The sequence below is a fragment of the Echeneis naucrates genome, chromosome 21, assembly GCF_900963305.1.
Source record: "Echeneis naucrates chromosome 21, fEcheNa1.1, whole genome shotgun sequence".
Classification (NCBI taxonomy): Eukaryota; Metazoa; Chordata; class Actinopteri; order Carangiformes; family Echeneidae; genus Echeneis; species Echeneis naucrates.
Window position 1 is genome coordinate 7332886 of NC_042531.1, and position 16094 is coordinate 7348979.

Sequence of the window (16094 nt, forward strand, 5' to 3'; positions counted from 1 at the left end):
TTATTTATTAGCAGGGGAGATGATTGACAGACTGACATACTGTATAAGACACTTTGTTTTCATACAGAGCAGAGTTGCTTTGACTCGTAATTAGTTGCTATCAAAACACGAGACACTAATGAAAGCTCAGAACTGTAACTGACTTTTAAAATCAGTGCTGAACTAGAAAAAGACAGACAGCGTAATCTTGAGTCTTGAACAGGCATCATTATTGTGGGATAATCTGTCCCCCCCCCCCCCCCACACACACACACACACACACAGACTCTCTCTCGCTCTCTCTCTTTCTTTTTTCTGTCACAGAGATGTTGGTAATTTTCACATAGGTGACAAAATGACAGGCTGTGTGTGTGGATCAGCCTGATAATGATGTCTAATAAGTTGGACTGTTGCCTCCTCCTCCAGCTTGAAGAGAATTGGACCTGAAAACTAATTCATCCTTAAAATATTTTCCTTGATCTTTCTCACTTTTCTCCTAAAATACTTCTTCACTTCTAGCTCCTCCTTTTTTTGCTTATCTCCTTCTCTCCTTCCCTGCCGCTTCACTTTCTTCTCTACTTCTAGCTTTGCTCCTTTACTTTCTTCTTTTCCTCCCTGCCTCCGTTTTTCTTCCTTTTACTTTGTGTAAATTTGTACTGCCATCGCTCCCCTTATCCCGTCCTACGTGAGATTAGACCTCATCTCTTTCTCTTTAACCTCCTTCCCTCTTTTCTTCCTCTCTTCTGTCCCAGCAGAGGAGCTTTCATCCTGTTGTGGTGCTACCTGCTGGTCTTTGTTTGGGTGTTCGGACCTTCACTCTGTGTGTCTCAGGCCTGTGTGAGTCTAATTAAAAGTAATCAACTTAATTAAAGCAGAAGAAGGAACCTGACAGAGCTGCTTTCACATTGAGCCCATAGCAGGGGGCGGTCACCAGTCATTAAACCATAGCAGATCGTCGTACGAACTGTTACAGCATACATGCTGACGAATACCTCTCTGTGAAATGAGAGTGGAGTGTGGGCCAGTTGAAGGGGAGGCGTGGAGTGAGATACTGCATCAGGTGAAACAAACAGGCGCCTCTCACTGTTACAGGTAGAACTGCTGACGGTGTTGGTAAGCTGGTCTAACCAGCCGCCGACCTACAACACCTCCTCATACAGATGCTGTAGTGGTCTCGACCTTGAACTTCTCCAGTCGGCTGTTAGATTGCACCAACTACACTGTGTTGACAACTGGTAAAGCTGCAGTCACCAGGCGATAGATTAATGACTCTCCCATATTAACTGGCTCTTAAGGTGTACAGATTGTTAAACTGTCATCACAACTGTCATATTTCAGTCTTTACATTAATTGTGATGAATGAATGCTTACATTGATGCTTATTAGGCTTCTATTAGGCTTTAAATCCAATCAGGGTAGTTTTTATTTTCCACTTGTACAGTAGACACAGTTTCATCCTACTGTAACACTGTTTCTTCCTCCTGCACACAAATCAATTTTACCTATTTATAGAACATGACAACATTACTAAACACAGAGTGTGTATGAGTGTGTGTGTGTGTGTGTGTGTGCCAGGACTCCAGCAGTGGGCAGATTGAGAAGCAGCATGTTGTTACGTCAGGACAGATTAGTTTGGAAACCTACAGAGAAAAGACACACACTTCCACACACAGTTGCAACCCAAACTGTTGTTTCTGTACTAAATCTGTTGTCATTTGTATACTGTGTGTTCATTTTGTGCGTGTATGGATGGGCCGACAGCAGGCAGGTGTAATGAGCTCATCATAACAACTTTATTGGTGTTTTGCTGAAATCGGAGGGATGTGAATGTTACATCATTATTTAAAGAAATGTAAGCAACATTTAATTTTCATCCTTCCTCTAAAGGGAAACAACAGATTTGTTGTTTGTATGCTCAATGCTTTCAAATATGAGACATCAGATTATGTAAAGATAAAGCTGGAACTGGTGGCTAGTTAGCTTTCTTATTTTGAGAATGGAAACAGCTGTAAACAGTCCATCCAACTCAGCAACAACTTAAAGACTGAAAAAAGAAAAATCTATTAACATCAGCAGAAACTTTTAAGGAAGAAATGAACTAATATGCTTTTCTTGTTAAATGGGTACAGACGCTAAGATAAGCATAAGCTGTCTTGAAAGACATTTAACAAATAGACATGAACGTCTCCTCATCTCATATTATTGTAAATGAATGAAAGCTTTTTCTTCTGTGTGTTTCCTCAGTAACTTTTTTGCCATCATAAGCACTAACGTGTATTTTCCCGCAGACTGTGGCAGGAATCCTCGGAGCACTGCAGTATGTGGAGTTTCATGTGTTTAACCAGCTCGGGGCTGCTGACGTAGTGCTAACAGCTAGCTAGCTTACTCCCATTCTGTCTGCTGTGATTTATGGAGGTGTGTGTGTGTGTGTGTGTGTGTGTGTGTGTGTGTGTGTGTGTGTGTGTGTGTGTGTGTGTGTGTGTGTGTGTGTGTGTGTGTGTGTGTGCACCTACTCTCCACGTTCTCAGGTAGTTTTAATTAGCTTCCTGTCATGTGACAGGGGGGAGTGATGACAGTAATGAAATTTGATTGGATGATTATTATCAGAAACACAATTAGTGGCCTGATGGCGATCGGGGCAGGGGGGAGGTTGGGGTGCAGGGGGGCGGTGTGAGTCTGTACAAAAAGGTCAGTGTGTGTGTGTGTGTGTGAGAGAGAGAGACAAAGGGTGTGTAAATAGGATGGCAGTGATGAAGTGTTTCCTCACGACTCATGTCTCTGAGGTATTATACTCCCACATACGCACACACTCTGAGATTTTGAAGGTCACACTGTCGCGCACACACAGTTACACACAATGTCATCGGTTGGGTGGCTGACTGAGGTAGTCAGGAGTTTAATCTGTGAGACAGCAGACAGTCAGACCACGATGTCTGCTGGAAATTATACAATTTCACCGCAGCAGCAAATCATTTTTTTGTAGGAAACAGTGTCACTGGTCTGTTTACGTTCAGAGGTGGTGATGTTGATCTTTCGTGGTTTGGTCACCGGTGGGTGACGATCGTTTTGGTTAAAAGTAAATAAACAAGTATCTGAAGTTGGTGTGATCTTTTCCTGTATAAAACTTATTCTCAACTTATTCTCTTCAAAGATCTTTTGGTCTTCCATCTCAACCAGCTGCTGTGACCGTCTTGCTCTGTTCTGATGAATCTCAGGTGGTTAAAGCAAAAGCTTGGCATTTTGAGGATTATTCTCAGTTTAGCAGGTTGAGAAGGTGGATATCACTCTCATATCTGGCATTTAGATGTGGATCTGCAGTCAGTGGACAGCTAATGATCATGAGGATGTACTACAGCGACTATGTGATCAGCTTACATTTCAGAAGGGAGAAAGAGAGGATTGTTGTCAACAAAATCTGTTGTGACAGTGAAAACCATTTATATAAATTAGTGTAATTGCGTTGTTTCTCCCTACATCCCTACTCACATAAATGTGTAAGTATAAGTTTCTTTTTTAAAATGCACAACACAATTTCCTGTTAATTTAGGTCTCAGCATTGTTTAGGACTATTTTCCCTGGCGCATTAATAATCTGATGTTTAAATTTTAATTACACACTTTAAAATCATTCTTGGTTTTGATATTTTTGTGGGATTTGTTGATGTTAAAAAAGAGACAATCAACAGATTTGTCCTTAAATTCTACTGATCCATCATCATCATTTTCACGTTGGTAGAACAGAAAATAGATGTTTTCAGATTTGTCCTCAAGAGAATTTCTCTCAAAGGAACAGTCAGTTTTTTTTTAACTCTGTAAAGTAATGGAATGGCAACTACAGAGGCAATAACACCTAAAGAAAAGGATTTGCTGTCAGATGTAGCTGAGCTCAGTGTAGATTTTTAGACAGTTTCTGTGTGTCAGCAGGGAAACTATAGGAAAGGTAATCCTGTCAAACTTGAAGTCACATAAAAAAACCAAGTTTCACAGACGCTCACACGCTCCTGACCCTCCGTCAGCTCCAGTGTCACTGGACTGAAAGTAGAAACAAACGTGTGTGCTTTAACTTAAACCACCTGTCTTCCAAGGTGTGTGTTTCTGTGTGTTTGTCTCATGTTTCTTCTTCCATTAGTTGAGTGGAGCAGCTGTTGAATGTTTGATGAGTCAGCACTCTGAGAAGGAAGTGACGTCAGGGCTGTCTTCTCGTCTTTCGGGCCCGGTTCATGCTTTCTGCCTCCATCCTCAGGTCTTCATCCTGTACTGTGAATACTGCTGATACTCACCGCCGTGTATTCACAGTGTTTTAGTACTTACTGAGGTTCAGGGTGGAGTCGTTGGAGGAAATGTGGAGAAACATTCGTCAATGCGTTTGATGTTAGAGAAAAATAAATAAAAAATAAAAGCCCACAAGACTAATAGGAATGGAAATTTAATTTGAGTTAAATGCTCACAACAGTAACCTCCCTTACTCACCGTCAATTTGCTGACATGCCACTTTTTAGCAGGTTAACATGTTTACACTTCATAATTAGCATGAGATAGAGAACAACCACCGCTGATGGGAATGCTGTTAGCGCTGCAGGTATTTGGTCATAAACCGAACAGTGGAAAAATGTTAATTATTACAGCACATGATGAAAGTCAGAGGATCACATCACATTAGTGGAATTAAATCATAAATCATGAAGAGGCCTCGAGTGCCTGATTCAAATCTCTTGGCAATGCAACAGTTGAGATACTACAGTATGTTTTGACTTGTTGGTGTCTATTCAGCTGAGTTGGTCAGTCTTTGCCTGAAGTCAAACCACTGTCCTTCATTTGGGATTCGGTTTATTGGCTCGCCCAATCAGGTGGCAGCAGTGCAATGCACAGAAATCCTGCAGATAAAGGTCAGGAGCACCAGTGAACGTTCATGTCAACCATCAAAATGAGGAGAATGTGATCTCAGTGACTTTGACCGTGGTGTGATTGCTGGTGCCAGAAGGGCCTAGTTGGAGTATTTCTGACAGTGATGATCTTCTGGGATTTTAATTCTCAAAGTCTCAAGACTCAAACTGAACAATGAGTTCAGTGAACTTCAGTGGCCTCCTCAGCCAACAAATCCAACACAACGCCACTGGGATGTAGTAGAGCAGCGAATTCTCAGCATGAATGTGCAGCAATGATTTGGTGCATTCGTGTCAAGATGGAGCAGAACCTCAAAGATCTGTTTCCAACAGAGAAGACCTGAGGCTGTATTGATTGTAAAAGGATTCCTACTTAGTCTTAGCATGTTGTTCTTAATATAGTGCCTGCTCAGTGTACTTGCTCAGTCTTAGTCTGTCTTAAGGGCAGCACACATAAGCGTTATTGTGCCGTGTCATGTGACGTGGAGTGGAACACACCAGGACAAATAAAATGGCTGTTGAACGGGAACATCTCAGGTGATGGGACTGCCTAATTGTGAACCTCTGAGGGGCAGCGGCTTCATATTAACCTCTGCATTAGCATTAGCTTCACAAAGTGACTCGTATCAGAAGATGCCTGCAAGTTTAGCTGCCTTAAAATATGTCCACTGTGAAGTGAGTGTTGTCCTGCATTGCGTCGTACTCTTCAGTCGTCTCCAAGTGTGAGTCACCAGCCATTATCCTAATGTCTTACTAAACTACAGAGAAAAGCTCCCTGTCACGCCAATTAAGGTAGAGTGGCCTATATGTGTCCGTCCAAAAATGCTGCTTCTCTAAACGGCCGGGGACTAACGTGGTGAAGAACTGGAAAATAGTGTGTCCCCTCGTTGTGGCACATGGTTTTTTTTGACTGCTGTTGGACCCATTTTTAAAATTCCTGTCATCGGAGTGCAGCTGTGGATTTAATAATCCATGTGTACATGTATCCTGTTCACCTGTCTGACCTGGTTAGTGCTGGACCTGTTCCCAGCATGCACTGGGCCGGAGATGGGCTTGTAGCGCCAGGTAATTGTGGAGTTTACTACTATATATGCAAGTCTGTATACCGCGGGAGAAAGTAGACAGGATGAGTCACAGCAAAGTCAGAGGTCAGAAGAGTTCAGCGTTTGTCTGAGAGACACTTCAGAAGGGGGAGTTCAGACGACTGTCAGTAGATGTTGAGAAGAATGCGAGGGGTAATCTCTATTATTAGACCACAGATTATACTAACTGAGCTACAACACGCACACACTTCCCCTCTCTCTCGCTCCTTCTCTCTTCTATCTGTGGATTATAATCCCAATCCCACAATCCCCTTCTGGATCAACCAATCATGTTCCGCCAAATCCTGCACAGCCTCCTGGGTAACCTACATGCAGTCGGTTGTATACACGTTTGTGTGTGTGTGTGTGTGTGTGTTAATCCCTGTAATAGAGGAACATCTGGTTTATCTAAGTGATTGTGAAGCTTCCTGCTCAGGCAGGAAACAGAATCAGTTACAGCCATTATATTTAGTATTATTACAGTTATAATTTTTACACAAATAGGTGAATTTCCCAAGCTTGGGGTGAGTCATTCTATGCGGATCTGAACCTTTCATTAAGATGGTAAAAATAAAGCTGCAGCCACAAAATGCTCAGTTTAGCAAGATGAGAGGAGATGTTGAGCCTGCCTCTGCCTTATGTTCAAAAATCCATAAACTAGCACAATTTTCTCTTTGAGGTGGGAGTTATGTACATGTTTTATGTACAAGACCCTCACTGAAGAGCTGCCTCCATATCTCACCGCAATGTTGTTTTAGTCCACTGGACCACATCACACAAGGACTAATGACGCCTTATCTTTTAACTTCATAATGATCTTGGTGAAGCTGCTTTTGGCTTCTTTGCGTAATCCACTTGAAACACACTATGAAGTACTTTAAAAATGAATTCATTTGACATTTCAGATTCATCCACGTCCAACCTTTTGTTTCTGTTTCTTCACTTTTTTATTTATGTACCTTTGATACTGTTAGATTTAGAATCGTTCAAAATGGAAGATTTACCCTCAATCATTTTCAAGTTTAAATTGGCTGGGCTCAGTGAATTCCTGAACCCTCCACTAATTACATGGCAACTTCACTGTAATGACACAATAAAAGCCACAAATGTTGGCTGTTAAATTTTGGTTTTGGTGCAGATTTAAACGAAAAAGAGGTAACATGTCATTAGCTTCAACAGGTATGCTTTATATCTGTTTCCCTGTTTGCACAGACTAACTAGATCCTGCCTGTAGTTTCATATTTACTGCACTTCATCTCATGTAACGCTTTGAAAGAAAATCTGAGAGGTTACTTCTTTTAGGATTTCTCCTATTCTTCTACAGATGAGCTGAAGTTATACTGAGATATGTTTAGGCTGCACACAGAGCATGTTTAAGATTTACTTACAGATTCCCAGCGATATTCAGGTCAGACGACTCTGAGTCGTTCCAAAGGCTTCGGCATGTCTTACTTGACATAGTCTGTGGTGGATTTATACATTTACATCCAAAATCTGTTATTTAATTTTTTTATTTTTATTTTATTTCAGTGCATTCATATTTTAAAGGATAATTTTAACGTGTTTGCTGCAGAAATGACTGATTAGCTCAGGGCTGCCCAGACTTTTGCATACAGCTTTCTTCTTCGTCTTTGCTTTGCCTTGGTGTCAGTTGTCGGGCAGTGAGGTGGATCATTAGTGCCAGGGCCCCCTCGAGTCTGTACCTTTGTTATAGCAGCATCATTTAGCCAGCATAGGCGAACGATTCAGACCTGGATTTTAGTGTGGAAGTTGGAGTTTCACCTTGAGCAGAAAGTGTCAGGTCCTGATGGAGCAGAGCAGCTATTTAAAGACAGAACAGAAGTCACAGTGTCCTGAAGTGAAGGTTGGACAGGCAGGATAACCTGACTGTTCCCCCTGCTGTGTGTGTGTGTGTCTGTCTAATCCTTCTGCAGTATGTAAACCATACAGCATGATGTCGGTTGCACACATAAGAGGATTTAGAGTTGTACAATCATCCTCAACATCACTGCTTGAGTGCGATCCAAATTTAATCCATGACTTGGTCAAACTGCTTCTGTTCACACTGAGAGCAGCAGACATGGAATCAACCTCATTAATGAAAAACACACTGAACCATATTAACTGAGGGGATTACTGTAACCTCATCTCTAAACCAGATGATTGTTAAATTACTCCTTTCAGTGTTGAAAAATGACCCAAAAATGCTGATGCATCTTTCATTGTCAGCGCTCCGATTGATTGCGCTGATTCCATTTCCATTTCCTCTGATTCTTTTTCGCAGTTAAAGCAACGTCATGTCTCACCATGTGACGCAAAGGCAGAAAATGTGGAGGTAGTATCAGCAGTAACTTAGTTTGTGATTTGGCTGCAGGAAAGTGAACATCAAACAGCAAGGTTGATGTAATTCAGGTAAAGACAGGTAACGTCCTTTCTTTAGGACTCTGGGCTGAACGTTGTTTACTGTCTCTGTGAGGTTGTCATTTTCCTTTCGAGTGAGTTTTTCAGTATGTGAATGTTTTTGTTCCTGTGAGAAGCACCACACAAATACATTTTATGTACTTTTGGGCCTGTGGTATATTTGTGTATCTCTGGTAATTGTGTGGCTGCTTTTGGTTACTTAGTATCTTGTTTTCCTGTGAATCCCACCGGACTAACGATGAGTCTGATTTCAAGAGGAAAAAAGTGCCAACAACTCTAAATGTATTGTAACTGTGTCATTGGGCCAGACTGTTGACCACACAGACAGGCTAATGAATTGGATGTTTGTTTGTTGTTGTGAGTTTTACTTCTACTTTTGAGAATCTTTAATAACAACCTGGGTGAGGATGTGGGCAGAGAAGACCGCTGGTCAACTTTCATCTGACTGTGTGTGTGTCATAGTTTCCCAATGAACTGACCACAGTGAGGTCACTGGTTGTGTTGTTACTACACAGCACTTCCTTGACAACCAGAAAACAGACAGACAGTACGCTGAACTGTCTACAGACCTGTGTTTCCACCTGTCTGGCTCAGTGGATTCTTTCCATTTCCTTTAAGAGGCTCCTCAGTTTCCTCGTCTTACTTCTTCCCTCTTACCTGACTTCTTGTTAATTTCAGTGCAACTAAAACTGAGTTTTTGGATGTTTCTGACTCCTCCAAGTTCATTGTTTTCAGTTCAAAATCTCATTAAGAAACAGAAAATGATACAGACTGAGGCTGGAAAGGCATTTAGCAAATTGTTAACCAGATGCACAAGCCACAGATTACCCACTATTGGACTTGGCTGATGACTTAATTTTTTAGTTTTACCTTCTTTTCTCTTTTACAATTCAGAAGTAAATGGATGGATTTTCAGAGTCACCATAGTGCTTCTGGTTGGTGCTCTTTCCTACATTTCAGTCATTTTCATTTCTGAATGAAATTTTAAAATTTGCTGACAGTATATATATAAAAAAAAGGACTTTAAAAATTTACTGACTGGCTCTCCTAGACTTTGGAAAGATATGAAATCCAATTCATTCCAGTAAATTCAAGGAAAATATAATAACTGTCTGTCACTGTGCCAGCATGCATCACATGACCCAGTATTGTGTAGCCATTACACCATTACACCCCAGAGCTGTGCGCCAGCTCAGGGGCAGTGTCCTTCAGAGGCTTCATTTGAAGACCAATTGCATCACAGTGGCGTGACAGGCGGTCCCATTTTGAAAGCTTCTTCAAATGCAACCAAGAAATGCAAGCAATCTCTATGTGGCCCCTTCGTGGCCAGACTTATCCCAAGATTCATTGTTGTTTGGTAATTAAATAATATAGCAGCAAACACCCATAAGTATTAGGTTTCATCTCGGATGAACAGCTAACAGAGCGAACAAGTGAAGACCCACCGTGACATCGCATGCTGGTTTATGAACTGCTTTTTTGGAATTAAAACAAACAAACTAGATGATAGTATATCTGGAAAAGAAGGTGGAGCTGAGGAGGAGTGGGCAGCTGACCTGCTCTGTCCTGACAGATTGCTGTTTCCGGTGCAGTCTGTCAGCGACATAATAGCTACACACTTTGTACATGCTGCTCTGTGGTCTGTTTTCCCCTAAATGGCACCGTCATTTAGAAAAGTAACAACATGATGTGCTGAAGGAGACCATTAATTCATTGGGAAGACATTTATCGACACAATAATCAGGTAAGAAGTATGGTCAGGTCAGACTCATCGGTTATTTTGTCAGGAGAGTGTGAGTCGGTTGGCAGCTGTGTCAAGAAAATTAACCTGACATTAAAGTTTTATGCCCTAAATTTAGTCTGTCAGGTAGGTCTTCCTCCCAGCAAGCTCAATAAATCCAGTGTCTCATTTGGGGTTCCAGGTCAGAGCTGCTCCAGTTTAGGTTTTGAGGTTAGAAACGAAACGGTTTGCTGAAATGTGAACTTGCACAGCTTGTTGGAGGTCACCCATAGCCTGGAAGGAGGCTCAGCCTGAGAAAATGTCTCCAAAAAGAAAGAGCGTGTGCAGATATGGTGCAACTGTAGGAAAAACGTTTGGTCAGTTCAGGGATTTTACTTAAATCAGACCTGGCACTGGTTCCAAGAATGATTGTTTTACAGGGAATATAATATTTATCAGTTTGTGTTGCCTCGCAGTTTTCTACTAGCTTCTTGTGATCTGAGATTCCTTTAGGGACAAACATCAAAGTGCATCCAATAGTTTGTTTCACCGTCTCTGATGCTGCTGGCCACTGCTGTGTTTACTGTGTGTTTCTGTGGGTGCGTGTGCGTTTCTGTGGGGGTGTGTATGTCTTTGACCACTGTCATTACCAGCTATTGGCCTCAGGGTGAGAGACAGCCACTCTTAGACCTCTCTCTCTGTCTTTTCACATCTCCATTAGTTTCTTTGTCCTGTCGTCGCCTCAGGTTACTGTGTGTGTGTGTGTGTGTGTGTGTGTTGTACAGTGTTCCTCAGAGAGCATTAGTGCCCCCCTGAATGGCTCCTTCACTTCATCTTTTAAACCAACGGGGCTCAGTGTTTTCAACGAGTCCACCAAGCTCCAAGTTTAGATTATAAAACATATCTGCTGCAAGCTTGGTATATCCATCTGTAGTATTAGTCCATGTTGTCAGATGACTTGAATATTGAAGCCAGAACATCGGCTCATAAAAGCCTCCACACACGACTGAACAATAACACACACTGCAGTCACTGTTAGTCCCTGACACACATTTTGGACATAAAAGGTCTGACCCAACACAAGTGATGAAGCGTTAATAGTAGCAATACATCCCAGCAACTGGAGCTGGCAGTGGTTAAATTGATTTTTTTATATTTTTTTTTACGCTGAAATAGAGAGTTATACAGTGTTACATACAATTGTGAGCCCACTCACAGCAGAGGACTCTGGACCTGGTCATATCATATGTCCTCTGTTGTTGATCTGGCTGTGCCAGATCATTACTGTGTCTTAACTTAAAAAAAAGAAAAAGTTAATATTAGTATGAGAAATAGAAACTATATTTCTATTTCTCATACTAACATTACAATAATAATTGCGTTTATTCATTTTCATACATTGTTTTACTTTTCAGAACAAGGTTACAAAAGCATTTTATGGTAAAAACAAATAGCAAAATAAATAAAACATGAGACACGATAAAATTATTTAAAAAATTATTTAAAAACATTTACAACAAATATTGTCAGTTAGGAAAATTCCAAAGTTGTGTATTATGTCCTGATGGCACCACAGGTTTTCATTTTCACCTTCAAGTTAACGGTTAGAGCCACTCAGCTAGTGAGACGCTGCTCAGGCTTCACAGCAGCTGTGCATAATGTATGGTTTTTATCCTGAGGTGCACAGTAGTCAGCGCACACACACACCGAAAACATCTGTTATACAAGCAGCATGACATTACTGACACAATTTAATGTCATTTTAATGTTCAGGCTTTATCTAACACACGGCCCTCCTCTCACGAAGCTCAATATTGTTTCAAATTATAAGTGAATGGAATCAAACGTTTATCAAAGGCACAATTGGCTGAGCAGGATCCCGATAAATCAGGGTAATGCGGCATTTAATATATGAAATATGGTTTACGGGCTGATAGCTTGCATGCTGGCGGGAGCAGGCCACAGGATAATAAACACAGGTAACAGGTACAGAGAAAACACTGGGAAACAAAAGCAGGCTGCTGATTCACACAGAAAACTGACCTGGAACACAAACAAACGGCGGGACAATGAGCTGCTGGCAGGTAGAAATAGTAGATAGTGAGTCGAGGGAACTGGGCTCAGGTGTGTAGGAAGGCAAAGGGGTGGTCAGATAAGAGGTGAGCAAGTGCAAACAGGGACAGACAGAAAATCCAGGACATCTGTTGGCTGCACTGAAAAATGGCAGTTCAAGATGAAGATGTGAGCCAAAGCAGGGGGCAACAGCTCAGGGTGGACAGACGGGGCTGTTGGTGGTGCGTGGGCAGAGAGGTAACTGGAACATACAGCTGAGGTGAGCTGCGTTACTCTGCAGGCCAACTCTGAGAGATGAGGGATTTATTTACCACATACCGACGCTGAAGACGTGGAGACGAGACTCGGAGACTCTCTGAAGTGTTTCCCCGCTTTCGGCTGAGGCTTTTAAAAAATTAAACATTCAGGAAAATATTTTGGCTTTTCCTCTTCAGTCATGAATTACTTCTATTACTTCTGTTCTACGTGTGTGTGCGTGTGTGTGTGTGTGTGTGTGTGTGTGTGTGTGTGTGTGTGTGTGTGTATTTGGGGGGCAGGGGATTATAACCCACAGCTGTTGGCCTCTCTGATTACTGACTGCCTGGTCAGCTTGGATTAGACTCACACACGCGCGCACACATTCAGAACACACACATTACAACAGCAAAGGTGAATGCACAGATTTCATTTCATTTCAATGCTGAATGCTCAGTTCACTTACTTGCTTTTTCTTTTTCTGCATCTTAATCTATCAATGTGTGTGTGTGAGCAAAGTGTGTGTGTATTTACCTCTGCGTGTGTGCGTGTGTTGTGTAATTCCCAGCTCAATAGAGCAGATATATTTAATCCTTCCCTTGCTAAAGCTGATGTCAGCATCAGATGGCTTCTGTGAGCGTGTGTCTATGTGTGTGCATGTATTTTGTAGCTAATTCATCACAGTGGCAGATTAACCAGCTGTCTGCAGAACATAAAGTCGACTACTAACAACCAGCTAGAAGACAGACAGAGGGAGAGAGACAGGTAGAGACAGACAGGCGATGTAGAAGCAGTGAAGACACAATAGTTATTGTTATAAATGTTCACAACTTTTTCTCAGCTTGCCATGTGGAATTTATCTAAATAGCCTTGTTGCATTGATATTAGTGAATGTGTTTATAAGTCATAGTGAAACCAAAACCTTCAGATTCTAATGGTGGGAAAGCCTCATTGTGAGCAGTACATTGATTGTATTGGTGGATGCTTATCATGGTGTCTTTTCTTCACGTTGAGGGTGTTGACACATCTCCTGCTCGTCCATCCCAGCCCTCAATCATTCCCATATTGCTATTTACTTCCTTTTCACCACAGACAGGGATTGTAATTAAATGAGACGAAAAAGCAATACAACGCAAATTATAGTCCCCGTGTGCTGTGGTTTGTTGATACTGGAGGTATGAAGAACTTGATCTCCTCCATCAGCAGCTGCTTCACCATCATTCAACATAAAGTGACCATTAGGTGATTGCTTCTCCTGCACCATTAATACCTTAGTGAGCTGTAAGTGATGAGAATTTTATTACAGCATATACAGTCCTGATGTACGGAGGTCACGGGGAAAAAAAAAAAAAGCCAGTGTGTGTTTGTGTGTCTGTCCTGTGCGAGGTCATGTGACTTGGCAGTGCTGGCACGACAACAGATGGACAGTCATGGGCTGACCACACACTACACACAGCACACACACAGACTACACTGGAAACACACAAGTCATATGTCAGCCCTACTCTCTGCTCTTACTCATTATTTCATCACTTTCCCTGTAAGTGTTTGATGCTTCACACTCTGCATCCAGTGTCATACCGCTGTTCTTCTGTGGGTGAATTTTGTGCTTGTGCACTGTCGCCTTGTGGATGTTTAGTGTGACCTTCGATGCTGCTGTGCTGGATGATGGTTGTTTTACATTGGAATTGGTTTTCTGTGGTGTTACGTTGATAACGTCTCTCTGTGTCACTTTTATCTGCAGGTATGGTGTTGATAGGAAATCCCCCTTGTGCTTATACCTTGACATAGAAGGTCACAGAAATTGTTATACTGAAATTCATCAGTGTTTGCCAGCAAAATAAATTTGATGAAGGAATTACAGAGCTGCTTGTCTCACATTTAGTTTCCTTATTTGTGTCAATTGTATGCAAGTGCCCTTCCCACATGAAAAAAACACAACAACAAAGACATGAACATAACTAAAATCGTAACTTTAACATGTAAGAAAAGGTTTCTTTCTTCAAAACAACAAGAAAGCTGTGCCCATAACTGACCCCCCTGGCATTTTGTTTTTAGCAGGTGCAAAGTTACTGTCGCAAAGGTTAAAATCTCAGAGCTCATATGGTTTAAATTCAGAATTACATTTGAGCATCTGTTGTACTGTTTAACTGGTTCTGATTTGAGTGTCCAAAATTGGTGATTGTCATTCATGTCTGTTTTTCTTCCTCAGGGATGAAGACGCCTCTCAGCCCCTCTCAGCTCCTGGAGAGTGGGCAGCTGTTTGCCTTCGGAGGGATGTGTCAAGACCTGATGGACACACCTACGCCTACAAGCATCAGCCTTTCTGTCCAGCAGACTCCGTCTTCAGGTGACTGACATATTCCAGCAGCAGTGTTCAGAATCACCTCCTGTCTTTCCATTGGTTTGCCTCCTTGTGGTGTTTTACTATAACCTGTCCTTATTTTGCCTTGTCCCAGGTCAGGGCGCCGCCTACTCGCTGTGTGAAGTGTGTAACCTGCAGCTGACCTCCGATGCTCAGGCACAGCTGCACTACAACGGCCGGTCTCACCTCCGGAGATTGAGACAGCTCCAGGCTGGAGAGGCAGGACAACATGTGGCAGGTGAAAGATAACCAGTACAATCAGCCTTGTAAAAATATATAATCAATTAGATCTGAAGGGACTTTTTAAATAAATTTAAAAAAAAAAAAATAACTTGGAAGATAATACCTTGCAGTAAATTGTGTAGCAGTAGTAGCGTTGGTCGTCGGCAGCAGTAACAGTAGTAGTAGCAGAGTGCTAGCACCTGTTGTGGTAGTTGTCTGTTACTGTATGTGTTTTAACGCAGTCCATGTGGTTCCTGTGATTCCAGCAGGGACTCAGTCCAGGTCCCTCCCCCAGGCCACAGGCCTCAGCTCTCAGCCTGCTGGACTAACTCCCACCCCAGGCCTCTGCCCAGGACTCAATGCTCCACCAAGCAAAACTCCAGGTAGGACCACCAACACAATGTCCACACCTGACGTGGCTGTGGAGGAAATACCTGGACAGTTGCTATGGAAACCAAGGGGACATTGGAAGCTAAAGAGGACATTAATTTGTAAAGTCTGTCTGTGACTGTCTGTCTGCTGAGTGAGAGTGACTTTGGCTCATCCATCATCAACAGCTGCTGGCCCCTGGGAGAGGTCAGTGTGTGTGCCTGTGTGCGAGTCTGTGTTTGGTGTGTGTTTGTGTGTGTGTGTGTGGGTGGCGTGTGTCAGATTGACCCCCAAAAGGATAAACTTACTCTGCATTAACTCAGATCATCACTGCAGTTTGGTACTGTCTGTGGGTGTTAGCTCCGCCTCAGCATCTGTCAGTTACTGAGTAGTTCTGCCCAACGCTGCTGGTTGGGCCACCATTTTGGTCCAGAATGAAAAAACCTGGAGAAGCATTAAACAGATTGTCATAAACATTTGGTGCAAACATTAATGGCGCTCAGAGGATGAGTCCTGCTGACTTTGGTGGCACTCTGATTATTCTTTCAGCACCACCAGCAGGTCAAAGCTTTCACTTATCCTTCAAATAAAAAAGTGAAATCATCACTGTGATGGATTGGCAAAAAGTGACACATGATTTGGTTTGCTGCCTTTGGAAGGAGGCAGGCTAGTTGTTGTTCTCAGCAAATCACAGATGATAAAGCGTGCCTTCAGCAAGATTTTATTATCAGTAGACCTGATTGTAGC

The 16094-nt window shown here is 42.2% G+C and overlaps 1 protein-coding gene across 1 annotated transcript in view; it reads left to right on the forward strand.

The window, feature by feature from the left end:
- znf385b (zinc finger protein 385B) overlaps positions 1-16094 on the forward strand; it is a 41435-nt gene that overhangs the window by 1648 nt on the left and 23693 nt on the right. The window contains exons 2-4 of the mRNA XM_029530773.1: positions 14604-14741; positions 14851-14994; positions 15245-15361. Of these exons, the coding sequence (XP_029386633.1) occupies positions 14606-14741; positions 14851-14994; positions 15245-15361 (397 nt within the window). The 5' untranslated portion in view covers positions 14604-14605. The remainder of the gene's footprint in view (positions 1-14603; positions 14742-14850; positions 14995-15244; positions 15362-16094) is intronic.